The 22,709-nt window shown below is 38.0% G+C and overlaps 1 protein-coding gene across 3 annotated transcripts in view; it reads right to left on the reverse strand.

Annotated features, from left to right (window-relative positions):
• PLA2G4A (phospholipase A2 group IVA) overlaps window positions 1–22,709 on the reverse strand; it is a 153,444-nt gene that overhangs the window by 117,127 nt on the left and 13,608 nt on the right. For all 3 annotated transcript variants that reach the window (XM_008696933.2, XM_040636272.1, XM_040636274.1), the window contains one exon: window positions 4,467–4,569. In XM_008696933.2, coding sequence (XP_008695155.1) covers window positions 4,467–4,499 — 33 coding nt within the window. In that variant the 5' untranslated portion in view covers window positions 4,500–4,569. The remainder of the gene's footprint in view (window positions 1–4,466; window positions 4,570–22,709) is intronic.

Genomic DNA, 22,709 nt, shown 5'->3' on the forward strand with positions numbered 1-22,709 from the left:
TTTTGCATCCTGAGTACCTACTGACAACCTACAGGGAGTGGTACAAATGGGCATTCAATAAATAATGATAAGTGCTCAGAAAAAAGAAAATTAAAATAGGTTTAAAAGTAGAATGAAAGTCCAAATGTTAGTGCTCAGAATTATTGTTGGTCTTTGTCTTAAGCTCAGGGGTATAGACCTTTACCTTATCTTCCCTTTTCAGTTCCCAGTGCCAAATTTCATGTAAAAGTTTAAGAATGAACACTTTGATTAAATTCTCTGAGAGTTATAGGAATTACTGGTGGGGTGAGAAAAAATTAATCTGCACATATATACAGAAACTTCATTAATATGAAAAAACAATATTTTCATTGTTTAAATGCATCTATAGAAAACCATAATTGTGGAAAGTAGGATATTGTTTCAGAAAACAAAGATATCTTGGGGCGCCTGGGTGGCACATTCGTTAAGCGTCTGCCTTCGGCTCAGGGCATGATCCCGGCGTTCTGGGATCGAGTCCCACATCAGGCTCCTCTGCTGGGAGCCTGCTTCTTCCTCTCTCACTCCCCCTGCTTGTGTTCCCTCTCTCGCTGCCTGTCTCTCTCTCTGTCAAATAAATAAAATTAAAAAAAAAAAAGAAAACAAAGATATCTAATTTTCAACCCTGATTATATGCTTTTTAAAAAAAGATTTTATTTATTTATTTGACAGAGAGAGAGAGAGTAAATACAAGCAGGGGAGCAGCAGAGGGAGAAGAAGAAGCAGGCTCCCTGACAAGCAGGGAGCCCCATGTGGGGCTCATCCCAGGACTCTGGGATCATGACCTCAGCCGAAGGCAGACGTTTGACTGAGCCACCCAGGCGCCCCTGCCTTTTTTTTTTTTTTTTTTTTTTAAGATTTTTTAGTTTATTTATTTGAGAGAGAGAAAGCACAAGCATGAGCGGGGGAGGGGGTTGGAAGAGGGAGAAGCAGACTCCTGCTGAGCAAGGAGCCCAGTGCTGGGCTCGATCCCATCATGACCTGAGCTGAAGGCACACACTTAACTGACTGAGCCACCCAGGCACCCCTGATTATATGCTTTTCACAAAAAACACACTTTAAATATAAGGAAAAACATAAATTGAACATAAAACGACACATACACTAATCAAAGAAACTAGAAGAGGTCAAATTAATAAAAGACAAAGTAAAATTTAGAACAAAGTTATTATTAGAGATTTAAAAAGGACTTACAGTGACAAAACATCAATTAGAGAAATATATACATCCAGAAGTTATATGCACTAATAACATTTCTTCAAAATTCATAAAGCAAAAGTTGAAAATGGAAACATACTGTTGTATATGCAACATTTACCAAAATAGAAAATATGCTTGCCCATAATCATGTATAAACATATTGCAAAAAACAAAAAATCATGCAGAGTATGTTCTCTGAACATAGTAGAATTAGATTAGAAATCAAAGACAAAGACAACTGTTTGAAAATTAATATACACATGTCTAAGTACCCATGAGTCAAAGCTCAGTTCAGGGACTGAATTAGAAAAAGTTAGAAAATATTTTTCATTGAGCAATTATGAAAATGTGACATTTCCAAACCTATGTGCTTTATCTAAAGTAGATGGTCTACAATTAATAAAGCTCTAAGGATAAATATTTAAAAATTTAAAAGGAGGAAGTAAAATTGGCATTATTCACAGATACATGAATGTGTAAGCTGAAAATCCAAAAGAACCTACAAACTGTTAAAATTAATAAAGAAATTCAGTAAGTTTACTAAATATACAAAGATCAATTGTATCTTGATCTAAATGCAAAAACTAATTGGAAAATAAAATTTACAAATAATGACACTAAAATATCAACTATCAAGAAATACATCTAAGAAAAGATGTATAGTAATCCCTCTTTAGCCGCAGGGGCTACATTCCAAGCAACCTCCCAGCTGCCCTACCATGGATGCCTGAAACTGTGGATAGTACGAACTCCCTATATGCTATTTTTTCCTGTACATACATACCTTTGATAAAGTTTAGTTTATGGATTAGACACAGTAAGATATTAACAATAACTAATAATAAAATAGAACAACTATAACAATACACTACAATAAAAGTTATGTGAATGTGCTCTCTCTCTCAAAGTATCTTGTATTGTACTCACCCCCCTTCTTGTGATGATATGAAATGATAAAATGCCTAGGTGATGAGATGAAGTGAATGAACGACACAGGCTTAGTGACGTAGCATTAGGTTACTACTGTCCTTCTGATGATACATCAGAAGGAGGATCATCTGCTTCTGTCTAAAGTCACCACAGGTCACTGAAACCACAGGTAAGGGGGGAATACTATAAAAGATTTCTTATTGAAGTCAATAATACACTCCTGAGAGAATTAAAGATAATCTAAATAAATGGGTTATTAATGGGTGGGAAGATTCAATATCATTATCATATCATCTCTTCCTTAATTGGTCTATAAAATCATTACAGAGCCAATAAAAATTCCAGCAGTTTTATGTATATGTGTGTTTGTGCAAATTGACAAACTGATTGCAAAATTTATATGGAAATGCAGAAGACTGAAAACAGTCAAGACAATCTTGAAGAAGAAAAAGCTGGAGGATTTTACACTACCATACATAAGATACATTTCAAAGCTACAGAAATTAAGATGGGACACCTGGGTGGTTCAGTTGGTTAAGCATCTGCCTTTGGCTCAGGTGGGGACAGTCCCGCATCGGGCTCCTTGCTCAGCGGGGTGCCTGCTTCTCCCTCTGCCTGCTGCTCCCCCTGCTTGTGCGCTCTCTCTCCCTGACAAATATAAATAAATCTTAAAAAAAAAAAAAAGAAATTAAGATAGACGTACAACTGGCATTATACAACAAAGCCTAACAGACCAATAGAAGAGCATGCAAATCAACCACACACATAAGGCTTTACGGTAGAGGTGCCATTGCCATTCAGTGAGAGGAGAGTTATCGGGGGACTAGAGAGTTCGTAGTATATTCAGATAAGGGAATGCTACATGGCAGTGTAAAAGTGTGCAATTCTGCTGCTTTACAACAACATGAATGAATCTCACAGATGTAATGCTGAAGGCAGGTATCTATACGAAGGTCAAGAACAGGCCACATTTACCTACAGTAATAGAAGTCAAATGTTGGTTACCTTTGTGGAGTTTATTGACCGGAAATGACAGGAGCAACTCTTCTGCAATACTTTTAATGCTGTGTATTTTTATTTGGATGACGGTTTCATGAGAGGAAAACATAGGTTAATATCCATCAAGCTGAACGATTAAGATTTATGCACTTTATATATGCTATACCTCGATTAAAGACAAAAAAAAAAAAAGAGTCCAGCAGGAAGAGCAGCTTGCGAAGAAAACTGAGAAGGAGCCAATTGCAAGAAAATATGAAACAGAACAGAGAAATCTGAAACAGAACCACAGAAAAATCGAGAAGAGTTTTTTTTTTTTTTAAGAGTTTATTTATTTATTTGAGAGACAGAGAGCAAAAGCGGGGGGCAGGGGGAGAGGGAGAAGAAGGCTCCCATACGAGCAGGGACTCTCGGATCATGACCTAGGCTGAAGGCAGCCGCTTAACCAATTGAGCCACCCAGGCACCCCAACTGAGCCACCCAGGCACCCCATCAAGAAGAGTTTTAAGAAGAGAAAGACCAGTGGGGTTGGGGGAGGATGAGGGCTACTGAAGAGTTGATTGAATTCAGCACCAAAAGAAGCCCTTGAGAGGCTTTTTTGTGAAGTGGGAAAGCTGAGTCCAAGTTTTAATGATTCGAGTTGTGAATAGAGGGGAAGAAGGCACTAGAAAACACTTGTAATGTGTTAATCCTTGCTCTCCAGGCAGGGAAAGAGCGAGGATGGTAGCTAGAGAAGGATGTAGGGTAAGGGAACAAGTGTTTCATTTTAAGTAACAATAAGGCTCTGGATTATTCCTTAGTGTCCATAAAAACGATTTCTAGTCCATATAAACCTAACTGGATCTCAGGTGTGGAATTCAGCAAAGAAATCCTGTTTTTTTCAATCAGAAGAGAGGGTGTATGCTTCCACCTGAGTTTGGAAAAATACATACGAAAATTTGGGATCACTCTACTATAAATGAACCACCTGTAGAAGAACTGGTTTGAGCACACCGAAGGGCAAGTTTACAGAATGCTTTACCCTGGCGACCCATACCCAAACATAGCCTTCAATTTAAGAATTCTTTTGCCTTCTCTCCACCAATTCATGTGAGCGGTAGAACTTACACAGACTGCTAATTGCTAAGTGGCAACTACATTTTTTATTGTTCCATGAAAGTTCTGTACTGTTACACATGTTTTGGTATTTTTTCCCCCTCCAAGTACCTCTGTTCTGGATTTGTCATAAACTTTTACTTTATTAGCCAATGCCAACAAGACTCATGCACACAAATGTATCTGTTGCCCTCCCAGAAAGGATACATAAACAGTAAATGACTTACTATAATGTGCTGATACGGATCTATAAATGACATTTTGGTTTCAATTACAGGAAATCTCTTCACACTTCAAAGGTCTTCTCTGGCACTCTAGCTTCTTTAAAACCTACAAAATAAACAATTGCTATTGTTAAGCTTCCTCTTGGATGCAGTTCCAAGATTTAAATCATGATGAATACGAACCTTAGGAAGTCAAAGTCCACCCAAGGGGACCAGATAGACTGAGTTTCCAGTTGTTTATAAGACCGAGGGTACACGTATAACTTAGGGAAAGGGTAAACATATTTTGATAGTACTGTTTAATTTCCATATTTATTTGTTCAAATTTATTCTGTCAGTAATTATTAGGAAACTCCAGAATTTTTTTTTTGTTTGCATTTGCCAAGTATCTTATGAGAAGGTCATTGAACTTACGAAAAATTAAAACTATGTTTGTACTGTTTATAATTAAAAAGCCACACGCCACTGTTTTGTTTTCTCAATTGGGCTAGTGTTACACAAGTTCATGATAAGAAAGTAACATTTTTTTACCTTAGCTATTTCTTAAAAACTTTAAAGATATGTTCATGTTTAATTTCAACTTCAGTGCGGGTATTAAAAAAAAAGTTTATTCATTCTAAAATACCAGTTTAATTTGGAAGCAGTTAAATAAAAATGAATGAAAAATATGATAATGAAAAAATACGTTCTATACTTTGCTTTCTTATAATTACTCCATGTTATTTAAAATCAAATAAACTATTCAATGAACATCTCTTCCTCTATCATAGATTTTTTTCCCCTCGAGACTGTAAACAACATATACTTATATATTAGTATTCTATATGTCACATATAATTTGGAACATCTTCTCAAATACCTTTATTATTTATGATTAATATGTAAAGTCTAAAATATGTTTTTATTTCAGAATAAAATATAAAAATTTTAAAGTTTTTTTTTAAGCATCACATTTTAAAAATTACAAAAAATAATTCACGCTCAATTTTAGAAATATGAACTACAGAAGCGAATAAAGAATAAAGCGTAATCACGATTTTATTTCGATGTGTATCCTTCCGGACTATCCAATGCATAGTCATATATTTAGAGTAAAAAGGAAAAGAAAGGATTTGAATTTTTTGACACAAATGGGATCTCACGAGGTACCCTTGAATTTTTAAACTCACTTCCTTTGTCATTTTTTTAGCAAAAAGAATAGTATTTATTTATTTATTCATTCATTCATTTTATTTATTTTCAAAGACTTGATTTTTTTAGAGGAGTTTTAAGTTCCTAGCAAAACTGAGAAGGTAGGGAAAGGGTAAACAGAGATTTCCCCACATACTCTCTATCCTCACACATGCAGAGTGCCTCTCCCCTCATTCCCACATCCCCTACCACAGTGGGACATTTGTTACAATTGATAAACCGACATTGACACATCATCATCATCCAGAGACCATAGTCTACCTTAGGGTTCACTCTTCATGTTCTATATTCTATGGGTTTTGACAAATGTATAATGACATGTACCCATTATTATGCTATCATAAGAATATTTTCACACCTTAAAAATCCTCTTTGTTTTGCCTATTCATCTCTCCCTATGTCTCAACCCCTGGCAACCACCTATCTTTCTACTGTCTCCATGGTTTTGCCTTTTACAGAACGTCACATAGTTGGAAATCATATAGTACATAGCATTTTCAGATGAGCTTCTTTAACTTAGTAATATGCATTTAGTAAGTTTTCTCCATGTCTTTTCTTGGCTTGAGAACTCATTTCTTTTTAGACCTACATACTATTACCTGGCCCGGATGGACCACAGCTGATTTATCCATTCACCTACTGAAGGGCATCTTGGATGCTTCCAAATTTTAGCAATTGTGAATGAAGCTGCTATAAACATCTATGTACACCTTTTTGTGTGGGCATAAGATCTCATTTCCTTTGGGTAAATATCAAGGGGCATGAATGCTGGATCATACAGTAAGAATATGTTTAGGTTGAAAAGAAACCACCAAACTATCTTCCAAAGTTGCTGTACCATTTTGCATTCCCACTGGCAATATTTAACACTTGTGTTGCTCACATCTTCACCCACACTGCATGTTGTCAGTGTTGTAGATTTGGGCCATTCTAACAGCTGTACAGTGCTGCCTCCCTGTTGTTTTAGTTTTCATTTCCCTGATGACATATGATGTGAACTTCTTTTCATATGTTTGCTTGCCATCCAGATATCTTCTTTGGTGAAGGTTCTGTTAAGGTCCTTTGCTCATTTAAAAAAGCAGGTGGGTTTTTTTTTTTATTGTTAAGTTTTAGGAGTTCTTTGTATATTTCGGATTAACGGTCCTTTTTCGGATGTGTCTCTTGCAAATATTTTACACTTCATTACTTTGTAATGTGAAAAATATGAACCAATATTATAAGAAAGATAAAAATCGCTCATAGTCCCCTATTTAAGAATTATATAAAATGAAAATCTCCTTTCTTCCTTGTCCTGGTTCATCAAGACTCATTATTTTTACCAGAGAAAAAAACTTTTTAAAATACAACATCTATTTATTTCAATCACTTTGTAAGCTCCTGGAAGTTGATTTCTATCTTCAAACAGTACATTTTCATCAAGATGAAACAATCTATATTTCCTCTACATCATTACCCCTTAGAAATGAAGCAATTTCTTTTTTTTAATTTTAAAACAAATTTATTTATTTGAGAGAGAGGGAGATAGAGAGAGAGAGAGACCATGAGCAAGGCAGAGGGAGAAGCAGACTCCCCACTGAGCAAGGAGCCCGATGTGGAACTCGATCCTGAGACCCTGAGATCATGACCTGAGCTGAAGGCAGACACTCAGCCAACTGAGCCACCCAGGCACCACTTAGTGAAGCCATTTCTTAATAGGATTCTTCTTTCGAGTACATGATAGGCCACGTGAAGCTCCTGGACCCAAGAACACGAAGGCTTTATGTTGCTGCAGCAATGGTACTCCCTGAGAATTATGTTCCTTTTCTAGAAGCTGAAAAGTCCATACAGTTGCACAGCAATGCCAGGAGGGTACTACTATCAGGGATTCAATGCCTAAGGGAAAAATCATATTATTTTCTTCATTGAAGCAGCATAATTTGGTAAAAACAACACTGGATAAGGGATTAGAAAGACCTTGATTCAAACTCCAGTTTCACATTTTAAGACCCAGTGTATTCTACCATAAATGGAAATAGTACTACCTTTAATGTTGTAGTGAGGACTAATGAATTAATCATGGTGAAAGGTGCCTATCACATAGTAAATACTCAATGCATGCAAGCTTCCTTTTAAAAAAAAAAATTTAAGTTTTATTTTAATTCCAGTTAGTTAACATGCAGTATTTTATTAGTTTCGGGTTTACAATAGAGTGATTCAACAATTCCATACATGACCCAGTCCTCATAATGACAAGTGCCTCCTTAATCCCCAGCACCTCTTTCATGCCCCCCCCTCTGGTGACCATCAGTTTGTTTTCTATAGTTAAGAGTGTTTCTTGGTTTGTTTCTCTCTCTCTCTCCCCTTTACTCATTTGTTTTGTTTCTTAAATTCCATATATGAGTGAAATCATATGGTATTTTTCTTCTCTGACTGACTTATTTCACTTATTAGCATTATACCCTCTAGTTCCATCCATGTTGTTGCAAATGGCAAGATTTTATTCTTTTTATGGCTGAATAACACTTCATTTTGTATACATATACTGAATGTATGTATACATATATACATATATATATATATATATCATATATATATCATACCTTCTTTATCCATTCATCAATTGATAGACACTTGGACTGCTTCCAAATCTTGGCTATTGTAAATAATGCTGCAATAAACATAGGGGTGCATACATCCCTCCGAATTAGTGTTTTTGTATCTTCTGGGTAAATACCTTGTAGTGCCATTGCTGGATCACAGGGTAGTTCTATTTCTAACTTTTTGAGGAAACTCCATACTGTTTTTCACAGTTGCTGCCCCAGTCTGCATTCCCATGAACAGTTCAAGAAGGTTGCTTTTTCTCCACATCCTCGCCAACACCTGTTGTTTCTTGTGGTTATCTTAGCCATTTTGACGGGTATGAGATGATATCTCATTGTAGTTTTGATTTGCGTTTCCCTGATGGTAAGAGATGAAGGACATCTTTTCAAGTGTCTCTTGGCATCTGGATGCCTTCTTTGGAGAAATGCCTGTTCATGTCTTCTGCCCATTTTAAAATCGGATTGTTTTTTGGGTGCTGATTTTTAGAAGTTCTTTATTTTTTAGAGAGAGAGTGGGAGCAGGATGGGGGTAGGGAGCAGAGGGACAGGGAGAAAGAGAATCTTAAGCAGGCTCCACGCACAGAGCAGAGCCCAAAGTGGGGCTCCATCTCATGACACTGAGATCATGACTTGAGCCCAAATCAAGAGTCAGATGCTTAACCAATTGAGCCACCCAGGCACCCCAAGAAGTTCTTTATATATTTTGGATACTAACCCTTTATAGGATATGTCATTTGCACATATCTTCTCTCATTCTGTAGGTTGCTTTTTAGTTTTGTTGGTTGTTTGCTTAGCTGTGCAGAAGGTTTTATTTTGACGTAGTCCTAAGAATTTATTTTCGCTTTTGTTTCCCTTGCCTCGGGAGACATATCTAGAAAGAAGTTGTTACAGCTGAGGTCAAAGAGGTTACTGCTTGTGTTCTTCTCTAGGACTTTTATGGTTTCAGGTTCTCACATTTAGGTCCTTAATCCATTTTGAATTTATTTTTGTGTCTGGTGTAAGAAGGTGGTCCAGTTTCATTCTTTTTTATATAGCTGTCCAGTTTTTCCAACACCATTTGTTGAAAAAACTGTCCTTTTCCCATGAGATATTCTTTCCTGCTTTGTCAAGGACTGACCATATAGTTGTAGGTTTATTTCATATAGTTGTGGGTTTTCTACTCTGTTCCATTGGTCTGTGTGTGTTTTGTGCCCGTACCATACTGTTTTGATCACTACAGCTTTGTAATAAAACTTGAAGTCTGGAATTGTGATGCCTTCAGCTCTTCTTTTCTTTTTCAAGGTTGCTTTGGCTATTTGGGTTCCATATACATTTTAGAATTGTTTGTTCTAGTTTTGTGAAAAATGCTGTTGGTATTTTGATAAAGATTGCATTAAATGTGTAGATTGTTCTGGGTAGCATAGACATTTTAAGAATATTTGTTCTTCTAATAATCCATGAGCATGGAATGTCTCTCCATTGCTTTGTATCATCTTCAATTCCTTTCATCAGTGTTTTATTGTTTTCAGAGTACAGACCTTTCAACTCTTTAGACAGGTTTATTCCTAGCTATCTTATGGTTTTTGGTGCAATTGTAAATGGGATTGATTTCTTGATCTCTCTTTATGCTCCTTCATTATTGGTGTATAGAACTGCAACAGATTTCTACACATTGATTTTGTATCTTGTGACTTTACTGAGTTCATTTATCAGTTCTAGCAGTTGGGCGAGTCTTTTGGGTTTTGTATATAAAGTATCATGTCATCTGCAAATAGTGAAAGTTTGACTTCTTCCTTACTGATTTGGATGCATTTCTTTTTGTAGTCTGATTGGTGAGGCTAGGACTTCCAGTGCTATGTTGAATAAAAGTGGTGAGAGCGGACATCCTGTTGTTCTTGACTTTTGGGGAAAAGCTCTTAAAAACAACAACAGCAACAACAAACCTCTTAGTTTTTCCCCATTAGGGATGATGTTAGCTGTGGGTTTTTCATATATGGCCTTCATTATGTTGAGATATGCTCCCTCTAAACCTACTTTGTTGAGAGTTTTTATCATGAATGGATGTTGTACTTTGTCAAGTATATTTTCTTTGTCTATTGAAAAGATCATATGGTTCTTATCCTTTCTCTTATTGATGTGACCAATCATTGATTGATTTGAGAATATTGAACCATGTTGCAACCCAGGAATGAATCCCACTTGATGTGGTAAATGATTTTTTTAATGTACTGTTGGATTCAGTTGTTAGTGTTTTGTTGAGGATTTTTGCATCTATGCTCATCAGGGATATTTCCCTGTATTAAAAAAGTGGTATCTATCTGGTTTTGGTATCAGGATAATGTTGGCCTCATAGAACGAATTTGGAAGTTTCCCTTCCTCTTCTATTTTTTGGAAAAGTTTGAGAATAGGTATTAACTCTTCTTTAAAAGTTTGGTAAAAAATTCAGTAAAATTTGCCTTTGAAGCCATCTGATCCTAGACTTTTGTTTGCTGGGAGATTTCTGATTACTGATTCAGTTCCTTGCTGGTTATCAGTCTTTTCAAATTTTCTATTTCTTCCTGGTTCAGTTTTGGTAATTAATATGTTTCTAGGAACTTATCCACTTCTTCTAGGTAGTCCAATTTGTTGGCATATAGTTTCTCATGATCGTCTCTTATAATTGTTTATATTTCTGTGGTGTTGGCTATTTCTCCTCTCTTATTTATTTGACTCCTTTCTCTTTTTTTCCTTGATAAGTCTGGCTAGAGGTTTATCAATTTTATTGATTCTTTCAGAGAACCAGCTCCTGGTTTCACAGATCTGTTCTATTGCTTTTTTAGATTCTACATCATTTATCTCTGCTCTAATCTTTATTAAGTCCTTCCTTCTGTTGGTTTTAGGTAATGTTTGTCATTCTTTTTCTAGCTTCTTTAGGTGCAACGTAAGGTTGTTTGAGATTTTTCTTGCTTCCTGAGGTAGGCCTGTATTGGTTGTTAGACCCACTTTTGCTGCATCCCAAAGGTTTTGGATCATTGTGTTTTCATTTTCATTTGTTTCCATGTACTTTTTGAATTTCTTCTTTTGTTTCCTGGTTGAGCCATTCATTGTTTAGTAGCATGTTATTTAACCTCCATGTATTTGTAGCCTTTTCAGACTTTTTCTTGTGGTTGTTTTCTAGTTTCATCCATGCTGTGGTCAGAAAAGATACATGGAGGGGCGCCTGGGTGGCGCAGTCGTTAAGCGTCTGCCTTCGGCTCAGGGCGTGATCCTGGCATTCTGGGATCGAGCCCCACATCGGGCTCTTCTGCTGTGAGCCTGCTTCTTCCTCTCCCACTCCCCCTGCTTGTGTTCCCTCTCTCGCTGGCTGTTTCTCTCTCTGTCAAATAAATAAATAAAATCTTAAAAAAAAAAAAAAAAAGAAAAGAAAGGATACATGGAGGAATTTGATCTTATTGTATTTGTTGAGGTTGGTTTTGTGGGCTAATATGTGATCTGTTCTGGAGAATATTCCATGTGCACTTGAAAATAATGTGTATTCTGCTGTTTTGGGATGGCATGTTCTGAATATATCTGTGAAATACATCTGGTCCCGTGTCATTCAAAGCCATTGTTTCCTTATTGATTTTCTGTTTAGATGATCTGTCCATTGACGTTAGTGTTAAAGTTCCCTATTATTATTGATTAGTTCCTTTAGGTTTGTTACTGTTGTAGTGTTTGGGTACTTCTATGCTGGGTGCATAAATATTTACGATTATTATATCTTCTTGTTGGATTGCCCCCTTTATTATTATATAGTGTCCTTCACTGTCTCTTGTTACAGTCTTTGTTTTAAAGTCTATTTTGTCCAAAACAAATATTGCTACTCAGGCTTGCTTTCTTCCTTTTTTTTTTTTTTTTTTGATATTCATTTGCATGATAGATGGTTCTCCATCCCCTTACTTTCAATCTGCAGGTGTCTTTAGGTCTAAAATGAGTCTCTTGTAGGCAGCATATAGATAGGCCTTGTTTTTTAATCCATTCTGTCAACTTATGTCTTTGAATGGGAGTGTTTAGTCAATTTACATCCGAAGTAATTATTGATAGATATGCATTTATTGCCATTTTATTACTTGTTTTGTAGTTTCTGAAGATATTCTCCGATCCTTTCTCCTTTTGATGTTCTGCTGATTTTCTTTAGTGATATATTTGGATTTCTTTCTCTTTATTCTTTGCATGTTTACTAGTGGTTTTTGATATATGGTTACCATTAGGTTTGCATATAACCTCTTTTGCATATAGCAGTCTATATTAAGTTGATGGTCATTTAAGTTTGAACTCATTCTTTTCCTCTCCCCTACCCTCCCCTCTCCACATTTTAGGTATATATTATATTTTATATCCTTTTTTTGTGTGAGTTCATTGACTTTTTACAGAAATATTCATTTTTATTGCTTTTGTGTTGCAAGTTCCCTTTTAAAGATCAAGATTACATAGACTGACCACTAATAACTATACATTTACTTTGAAAGATGTACTGTTTGCCATAATTATTGTCGGAAAATCAGAACATGTTGATGGAGTCACCATTCAACAAACAAATACCTACAATATACCTATAAAACACTTTGTACTGGAAGCAGACCATTTGTGTAATATGAAACTTTAGTCTTCTAGACTTTTTACTTGATACTATCCCTCTCGGAATCTTGAAAGGTTAGCAGGACCATGGTAGTTATACTCACCAAAATTTGCATGTTAAAAGCAGTACTAATGACAGTGACAGGGCACAGGAGTGTTTGCTACTCCACAGCCTTTCAATTCACAAACAGTAGCTTTACACAAGAGATCATCTACCTCATCTCTGGTAGGCACGAGAATGCAATGGTGAATAAGGCCTGGCTTCTGCCTTCAATAAGCATAAGGTAACATAGGGGTGGCAGAAACTACAGCCTAGCCTGGTACTTCATGCTCACATGTTACAAAAGCAACAACACTCTCGGGGCGCCTGGGTGGCACAGCGGTTAAGCGTCTGCCTTTGGCTCAGGTCGTGATCCCAGCGTTATGGGATCAAGCCCCACATCAGGCTCCTCCTGATGAGCTGCTTCTTCCTCTCCCACTCCCCCTGCTTGTGTTCCCTCTCCTGCTAGCTGTCTCTATCTCTGTCAAATAAATAAATAAAATCTTAAAAAAAAAAAAAAGTAACAACACTCTCTATAGTTAATGTCTAGAGTTGGAAAGGAATCTTGAAACTCACGCCTCTATAAAAATATTTCCAGTGGTTTCCTATTCCTTTATTCTAAAGTTAGAAATCTTTCTATCTATTCCATACCTATTATGTGGCTTTCATACCTATTTATGACAAACCAAAGTAGGCTTTTGATATCACAATACACAAATGTATACACACACACATATAAATAAAATATAGAAGTAAATTTGATTTGACAGTTTTACAAAGAACGGTATATCCTAAACTTCATTCTATTTCATGTATTTAAATCTGATAGCAGCCCACCAAATTGATTTCATGACCTACTAATGGAAGTTTGAAATTAGTGGTCTAATGACATCGAGATGATTTCCATTAACTTCCTCTGTCTTATCCCCCCACCCTCCCCTGTTCTTTCTATGCTATGTCCACACTGTTTTCTTTCTTTTCTTCAATGGTGTCATACTCTTGTCCACTCAGGGGTGTGAACTACCATATCTCTCTATTTATTCAACAAATATTTAAGGCATAACTCCTGTGTGTCAAGCACTATTCCAGTGTCTGGAGAGGCAAAAGTGAAATGCTCTCTCTCTCTCTCTCTTTTTTACAAAAAGCAGAACTGGTATTTCAGAAGAGAAGAGATTAGTACTCAAAATGTTTAAAGGAAACGTGTTGCTGGTGCCCTAAGTTTGGTGTCAGCAACTTTACTTCCTCTTCTCATTTCCAGCAACTCCATTCATAATCACTGTGCTCGCCACCTAACTCCTAAGTACTCCCCACCACTGTTACTACTGTATCCTGCAGCAAGATCCGGATAGAGGCGCCCCCAATATTAAAACCCAAAGCAGGAAATGCGTGTATGATAGCTACTTGTCCATGTCTATTAGGTTTAGAAATTAAAAGGTAAATAGATAGTAAAACATAACTCATGGCATTTAATCTTAGAGCAAGATTCTTTTGCACTTTATACCCATTCAAGGCTATGCCTTCTCCTACCTTGGTGAAACTTTGGTCAGCCTCCGAATGTTTCTATTAAAAACTGATATATATAATTTCTAAATATTTATACTTAGAAATTAAAATGCTAGGCCCATGTATTCATCCAAAATTAAACTTGATTTAGAGTTGAAGTTTTTCTCCTCCCTAAACTACAGCCTATAGAGAAAGATGAGGCCATTGGCTTCTTTCCACCTCTGTCTACAGTCTAACCCTTCTAACTCGTGAACTCTGGTTTTTAACCCCTCACGGCAGGAGAAGGCTGGCAAAGATACAGGAGCAAAAAACTTACTACATCATTGTACTATCATAAGCAGGCTTTGTGATCTCTGGGTGTGGTATATGTTAAAGCTGATTCCTTTTCTCATAAATAGATGCTTTTGTGAATTCTTCTGATACTCTGCTTTCAAGATGTCTTCCTTGTATTTTCTGGCATGTAGCAATGCATCTCCATTGTAGCTGGAGACTTGCACTTTCTTCTAAGCCCCCACGCACCCTGTGGTGTACGTCCACAAGTCTTCTTCTGAGGTTCATTCATCCTACCAGGCAAAACCCCTGTATAGGATTTAAGATCCTTTCCCATGGTTCTCTTCAGTCCACAGAGAATACTCATAACTGTTTCCTTTCTTCAAGAGACTGAGAATGCAACTGGTTGCCAAACGAAACTCACTATTCTGCTACCTTTGCCCCTTTATGTTTCTCAAGTCTGACTAGACACAGCCTATAGAGGAGACACACATTAAACTCTCTGATAAACTTTCTGAGCAGTCTCTTGATTTATTTTTATTTTTTATTTTTTAAAGATTTTATTTATTAATTTGGCAGAGAGAGAGACAGCCAGCGAGAGAGGGAACACAAGCAGGGGAGTGGGAGAGGAAGAAGCAGGCTCCCAGCGGAGTAAGGAGCCCGATGCGGGGCTCGATCCCAGGACCCTGGGATCAGGCCCTGAGCTGAAGGCAGACGCTTAACGACTGAACCACCCAGGCGCCCCACTGAGTAGTCTCTTTAAAGGCCCCTCTCTTGCTTGCGGGTTAGGAAGTATATCCCTCCCAGATCTCATCACCAAAGGAAGGATTCTAAAGGATTCTACTCCAAGCAGTTCTCTCCAAAACAAACAAACAAACAAACAAACAAACAACACAAAACTCTCTCTGAGTCCTCCCCACATCTCTGCTCTCCTCAGCTTTAATCCCGATGAAGAAGGCAGTATGCTATTTTAGAGTTAAATACTGTTCTTATCCACCTGCTGTTTTCAAAACGTAAAAGGACAGGCTGTATTACAACCTATTTTAGTATTTGATCTCTTAGGTCTTACGTCTTAGAGCCTTGACCAAAGCTCCACTTTAGTTTCACTTTAAAGTTTAATACATAGGTGTGCCAACTTCCAAAATGGCAGAATGAGGAACTTGGGAAACTTTTAAAAAGCGGATCAAACTGGTCAGAGTTACGAATAACAGCTCTGGAAACTAACCAGAGGACACAGAATACATGAAAAGCCCTTATTTTTTAAAAATCTAGTAAATCTCTAGTCCATGGTATTGTAATAGCATTCTACGGTGACAGCTGGTAGCTACACTCGTGGGGAGCCCCGCATAACATACAGGCTTGTTGAATCACTATGTTGTATGCCTGAAACTAATGTAACATTGTGGATCAACTACACTTCAGTTTTTTTAAAAAACTGATTAAATCTTGGTAAGAGCAATGAGAATCTGTGACATTTTAGCAAGAAGTTGCTCCTACCATCCTCCAGTTCCTCAGTATACAGAAGTTCTAGCTGGGAAGATAGGGCAGTCCTGCGGATTTATAGCTCTGTTGCCTTTCTGTCTGGGGGAGAGAGGAGGTAACTGCATTTGGAACAAGGCATGGAAAGTTCCATGCCCAGAGATGTTGTCAAAAACAACAGAGATACAGTAGCAAACAACGTGGGACGTTTAATGCTAGCATCAGGCCATGCTGGTTGGGCAGGCAACAAAACTGCAGACCATTCGGAAATCTCGTAACAAGATTTGGAGGAGATAAGCAAAGAGCACCTTGCTCAGGCCCACTTATTGCTGGCCTGGAAGGCTGTGTGTACCCGCAAGGCTGTACCTCCTACGAAGAAAGCAGAGAGGACTTAGCAAGATACTCCCTAAAAGTGAGGACTTGCACATGCAGAAAGTAACAACCAGGGAGAACTCCTAATTTCCCTGTATTTGCCAGTATTCCCCAGGCCACACGATGATTAAACAGCAAAAGGTAGATTTACTTGTTCAAGAGGTCTAAGTAAACCTTTGGCTACCGCTGGCCGAGAGCAAAACTACGCTGGCCCAGGAGCAGCGCTTAGGAAACCAGGCTTAAAAAGAAAAAGGAAAAGTGGGGCGCCTGGGTGGCACAGCGGTTGAGCGTCTGCCTTCGGCTCAGGGAGTGATCCCGGCGTTATGGGATCGAGCCCCACATCAGGCTCCTCCGCTATGAGCCTGCTTCTTCCTCTCCCACTCCCCCTGCTTGTGTTCCCTTTCTCGCTGGCTGTCTCTCTGTCGAATAAATAAATAAAATCTTTAAAAAATAAAAATAAAAAGGAAAAGTGAAAACTGAGCTGACACATTAGAGTGTCAGAGTCTGAACACTGGAGGGGAAGACTCCATAGAACAAGCTGAAGAAGTCAGTAAAAGAAACAGCAACACTAACCTTCCCGGAGGAAGGATGAGATCGTGTAGTTGCTACAATATCTAATCTGAAAGGTTCAGTTTTCAACAATAGAAACAAAACAAACAGACCCAGGAAAATATAAGCCAGACACAGGGGAAAAAAGCAACCAATAATAACTATCTCTTGGGGACTCCAGATTATGAACCTAACAGACCAATAGTTCACAGCATCTGTAATACACATGCTCACGGGACTGAAGGAAACCAGAAAGAATGAAAGGAAAGTAGGACACCGTAACATAGCAGTAAAGAGGTATAGACATCAGAAAAAACAACCAAGTGGAAATTATGGTGTTAAAACATATTGAAATGAAATATTGACTACACAGGATCAACAGCCCATTTAAGCTTTCAGAAAGATCAGCGGATTTAAAGACGCACGAAGAGAGATTTTTCAATCTGACGAACAGAAAGAAAAAGAAAAAGAAGGAAGAAAAATGAACAAAGCCTTAAAGCCTGGGGGACAACATCAAGTATACTAATCTGTAATGTAAATGGAATCTCAGCGGAGAAGAGAGGAAAAAAAGAGAAGAAAAAATATTTGAAGAAATAACGGCTGAAAATTCCCCAATTTTGATTAAAACCATATCAAAAAGCTCAACCAATTTCAAGTTGGATAAATACAAAGAGATTCAAACCTTTACATAACAAAGTCAATCTGTGGAGATTCCGAGACAAAATCTTGGAAGTCGCAAGAGAAAAAGGTTCATCGTGTCTAAGGTAACCACAATAAAATTAAAATCTGACCTCTCATCAGAACGGAGGCTTGAAGGCAGCGTGAGGACATATTCGAAAGGCTGAAAGGACAAAACTATTAACCAAGAATACTATATCCAACAAAGTGAAGAGAAATAAAGACACTCCCACATCAGTAAAGCCTGAAAGAATTTTTTGCTGGGAGAGAAGCATTCACGGAAATAGTGAGGAAAACTTAGGTTGGAAAGAAGTGGCACCAGACAGTAACTCAAATCCACACAAAGAAACTGAGAGCCTGTAAATCATATAAACAATTTGACAAGATAGTGAAAACACAGCACTCTGTTTTCTTCTCTTACTGATTTAGAAGTCAATTGCATTAAAATAATAATTATAAAATTGTATTGTTGGGCTTATTAACAGATGTCATATACAGGGGCACCTGGGTGGCTCAGTCGGTTAAGCATCTGCCTTTGGCTCACGTCATGATCCCAGGGTCCTGGGAACGAGTCCTGCATTGGCTTCCTTGCTCAATGGAGAGCCTGCTTCTCCCTCTGCCTCCTATTCCCCTGCTTGTGTCCTGTCTTTCTCTCTGACAAATAAATACACAAAATCTTTAAAACATTTTTAAAAATTAAAAAAAAGATGTCATATATATGCAAATAATAGTCCAAAAGATGGGGGAAGATATGCGGCTACAATGGAGTAAGGATACTATACCAGATGGGAATTGATATAAAATATTCTATGTAGTTTTTCTCTAAGCTTCTTTAAAGGACACTGAATGTATAAAGCAGTCACAACACTGTATTATTGCGCTTATAACATATACAGACTTCATATGTATGATAACTGCATAAAGGAGGACTGGAACTAGAGTAGAGCAAAGTTTCTATATTTGACTTGAATTAAGTTATTATTTGCATAAAGTAGATTATAATAAATTAAGGTGCATCTAGAAATAATTACTAGAGAGAAAGCACTACAAAAATCAATGAAAAATATAATTAACACATCAACAAAGGAACTGAAATGGTCCACTGGAAACTATTTACTTAACACAAGGAAATACAGGAACAACAACAAAATGAGACATAGAGAAAAGTGAAAGCAAAATGGCAGATGGAAATGCAACCATGACTACAGCAACATTAAATGTGAGTGGACCTAACACTCCAATCAAAAGCTGGAGCTGTCAGACTGGATGAAATCTAATACATACAGGGGCGCCTGGGTGGCACAGTGGTTGAGCGTCTGCCTTCGGCTCAGGGCGTGATCCCGGCGTTATGGGATCGAGCCCCACATCAGGCTCTTCCGCTATGAGCCTGCTTCTTCCTCTCCCACTCCCCCTGCTTGTGTTCCCTTTCTTGCTCGCTGGCTGTCTCTATCTCTGTCGAATAAATAAGATCTTTTAAAAAAAAAAATCTAATACATACAAAAGAACAATGAAATTGAAATAAGATTTGTAATTTAGTTAATAGCCTCATGGTGATGTCAGTTTCCTGATTTTGGTAACGTACTATGATTATGTAAAATGCTACACTGGGGAAATCTAGCTAAAGGGTATATGGGAACTCTGTGATATTTTTGCAATTTCTTACCTTAAATTATTTCAAAATTAAAAAGTTACTTAAAAATCCAATACATGTGGCTGGATCTAATTTATATGTGCAATTTTCATTCCAAAGTTAAGTTCTAAAGAAGTAACAAAACAGTCATATGGGAAAACTGTCGAAAGTTTGCTTTCTTCAGGGCAAAATTACTGGTCATTATTGTTAAGACAGTGACAGCATTTTGAATTCCAGTTACAAATAGGCATCCTTTCATCCTTTTTTCCCCCTCGTAGTAGTAGTAGATATTTTAGGTTTTTGTGAAATTAAGGCATTCTGTGCAGCTAGCCACATTAAACACTGGGAAAATGTTTTTTTCCCCACAACTGGCTCAGTCCTGGAAATCTTCTTGCAACTAGGTTGTGCAACCACTATCATGAATGCTCATAAAACAGAAGTTGGGGGGGGGGGTTTGTTTTTTATAACTAAGCTGAATGACCAGCCTTGGTGAGTATACACAGTCTTTTAAGTCTGAAGCGAGACAGAAAACTCATGTTTTCTTTAATTTCTTTCTTTACCTTTTTTTTTTTTTTTTTTGGCTGCCCTGTCATTAAAAACTTTCTGGAACACTAATGAGAGGGAAATTTGGATGTGCTTTTTAACATACTTGCCTGTGCAATGCAACTTTTGGCTTTCCATGAATGCTTAATAGTGTGTGGTCTGTCCAAAACCCTTTTAGTCATGTTGTCAGGGCAAGACGGGCTTCTCTGGGAAAAGAGTGAGCAAGAACCAGAAACACAGACTGGAGTGCTTCGTCAGTTCTCTTTCCCGCATAGAGCGGTAGGACAACAGGAAGACAAGGCGCTATTACTAGGTCTGTGGCACCTGGGGGAAAGAAGGATAGAAAAGCAAAGGATCCTCTTCTCTTTCTTTTCATTTCATTGTGTAACAGAGCAGAGGAGGTAAGAAGGGGCTCAGCACAAAAGTGGGAGCAGGCTTCCCTGCTGGAGCCAGACTGGTGCAAGTTCAAGCTTGTCTCCTTTCTCTGACTGTAGGATTCTGATCCTCAGTCTCCTTGTCTGTACAAGGGGGGAACGGCCCGCACATCTCACAGAGGTGGCCGGATGATCAAATGAAAGGATGTCTGTCAATCAATAAGCACAGTGAGCCATAAATACACCAAATTATCATTTTGTTTTTATTGTTGTTACTTATGAAACTGGTGCTTTTCCTCCAAATTGCTCCAATTTCCTAAGATTTATTTGGCTCTTTGGAAATTTCTAAGAAATTCAAGTAGGCAAATTTGTTAAGCACCTCTTATAAAGACTATGTACTTTTTCATACTCAATGAGTTTTATTTTTATTTTCTTTTTTTTTTTTAAAGATTTTATTTATTTATTTGACAGAGACAGAAAGAGCACAAGCGGGGAAGTGGCAGGCAGAGGGAGAGGGAGAAGCAGGCCCCCTGCTGAGCAGGGAGCCCAACGCGGGGCACCCTGGGATCATGACCTGAGCTGAAGGCAGATGCTTAACCGACTGAGCCACCCAGGCGCCCCTCAACAATGAGTTTTCATAGAGATTAAGAAATACTCCTGTTTCTGATCTGTTAAAATTTTAAAAATAAAAAAATACTGAGCCACTTACTTGTCTGCTTCCAAACTCAAAGCTTTCTCCATCATGCTGGAGATAGAAAGAAGTTCCAAAGGCAAAAAGAGCAGTGCACTATTGTTCCCACCATCTTCATCCTTGTATAGATACATGGTCACAATGGCATGACTAAAGGTTTAAATTCTTGGATCATTTTGCTGCAACTTTTTAAAAACTTGGGCTAAGCAAAGAGTTGGCTATCATCAACAGGCACAGAGAAATAAACAACAGGAATGAAGATAGGTAAATGAGCTACTTTGTATTAGAAATGTCTCAAGCCATATTCTCAGTTTAGTATGGAAAACCTGTTAAGAGAATTTCCCTATTCCCAAGGAAATCTAAAAGCATGCCACCAGATACAAGGACGCAGATTAATCAACTACATCTGTTTCCTAAGCCAGGAACCCAATGGTATGGAACTTGCCTTCTATATCCGACAGAGAGACACCCAGTCCCTGTGGCTAATGTCCATGCTTTTCCTTTTGAATTGACTTTTTCTGCTGTTTTTATTCCTAGGTCTCTGGAACTGCTTCTTTCTCTCTCAAATTTCTACTATTGAAAGTTCGTTATTTCCACAGACAAGTACATATGGAATATCGACTAGAGTTTCGGAGAAGGAAAAGAGTCGGGTGGTTTCAAATAGAAAAAAAGGCTTGATAGAAAAGGGGAAATAACTAAGCTGATATTTGAACTCATGATCAAGCTTCGATGTATAGAAAGGGGAAATAGAAACACTTCCTCTAGGAAAAGGACACGAATGGTGAGCCGCACCCACGTTGGAGATGCCCTGCCTGACCTCAGGCTCCCCTAGTGCCATTCCCCGGTCCTCACAGCTTCACTACAGGATAGTCTCTGCCTGTCCTTCAGGGTCCTGCTTTAAACTTACTCTCTGACATAAACCATCTCTTTATCTCCCAGGTTAGGAACCCTGTATTTCCTCTTGGTATCTCTCACCACACTGTTATACGAGACATTTCCATTATACAGAGTATGCCTCCCCTCACTGCGCACAACTATCTCCTTCTCCCTGTATTCCTGTTGGAGCCCAGATGATCACTCAATTACTATGAAGTGAAAAGATGAATGAACAAACTTGGGAATTTGTATGGTGAAGGGGGGAGAAAACCACAGATGAGGTCTTGCGTTGGGAAATAATCAAGGGGAAGCAAAGCCTATTTATAGACCGTAGGATGACAAACTGAAAGATATCTTAGCAATTGCAAATTTGCTTACTTAATTTTAAAGTTCACATTCATTCAACATTTCTTAGGGGCCAGATACTGTGCTAAGTGATTTATATACACTGCCTCATTTCATCTTCATAACAAGAGAGGGGTTATTAGCACCATTTTAGAGACTAAAATAAAACAAAACGTAACCTTTAGAAAGGTTCACACTGCAGACGAAGGTGGGCAGTCTCCCTCACCATGCTCTACAAGAGAACACTGCCTTCCAGGAAGACTAAGAAACGTTCCCAGGTCATCTGGGTTCACGGGGGCTGAGCTGACCCTGGAATTCTGACCCTCTGCCTCCTACCAAATTCTTTCTTTCTAGACCATTCTGCCACTCTATAAAAGACCCTGAAGGACAGGTAGAGATTCGGAGACATTATACAATAAGCAACAGCCTATGAGAGCATCTCAGCAGAGAGATGGCATGATGGAAGGGACACTTTGTATTAGTTTTCTGGGACTACTGTGATGAAATGCCACAGAGTAGGTGGCTTAAACAAACAGAAACTTATTTTCTCA

This window comes from Ursus maritimus, unplaced genomic scaffold (assembly GCF_017311325.1).
Source record: "Ursus maritimus isolate PB19 unplaced genomic scaffold, ASM1731132v1 scaffold_2, whole genome shotgun sequence".
In the NCBI taxonomy this organism is placed as follows: Eukaryota; Metazoa; Chordata; class Mammalia; order Carnivora; family Ursidae; genus Ursus; species Ursus maritimus.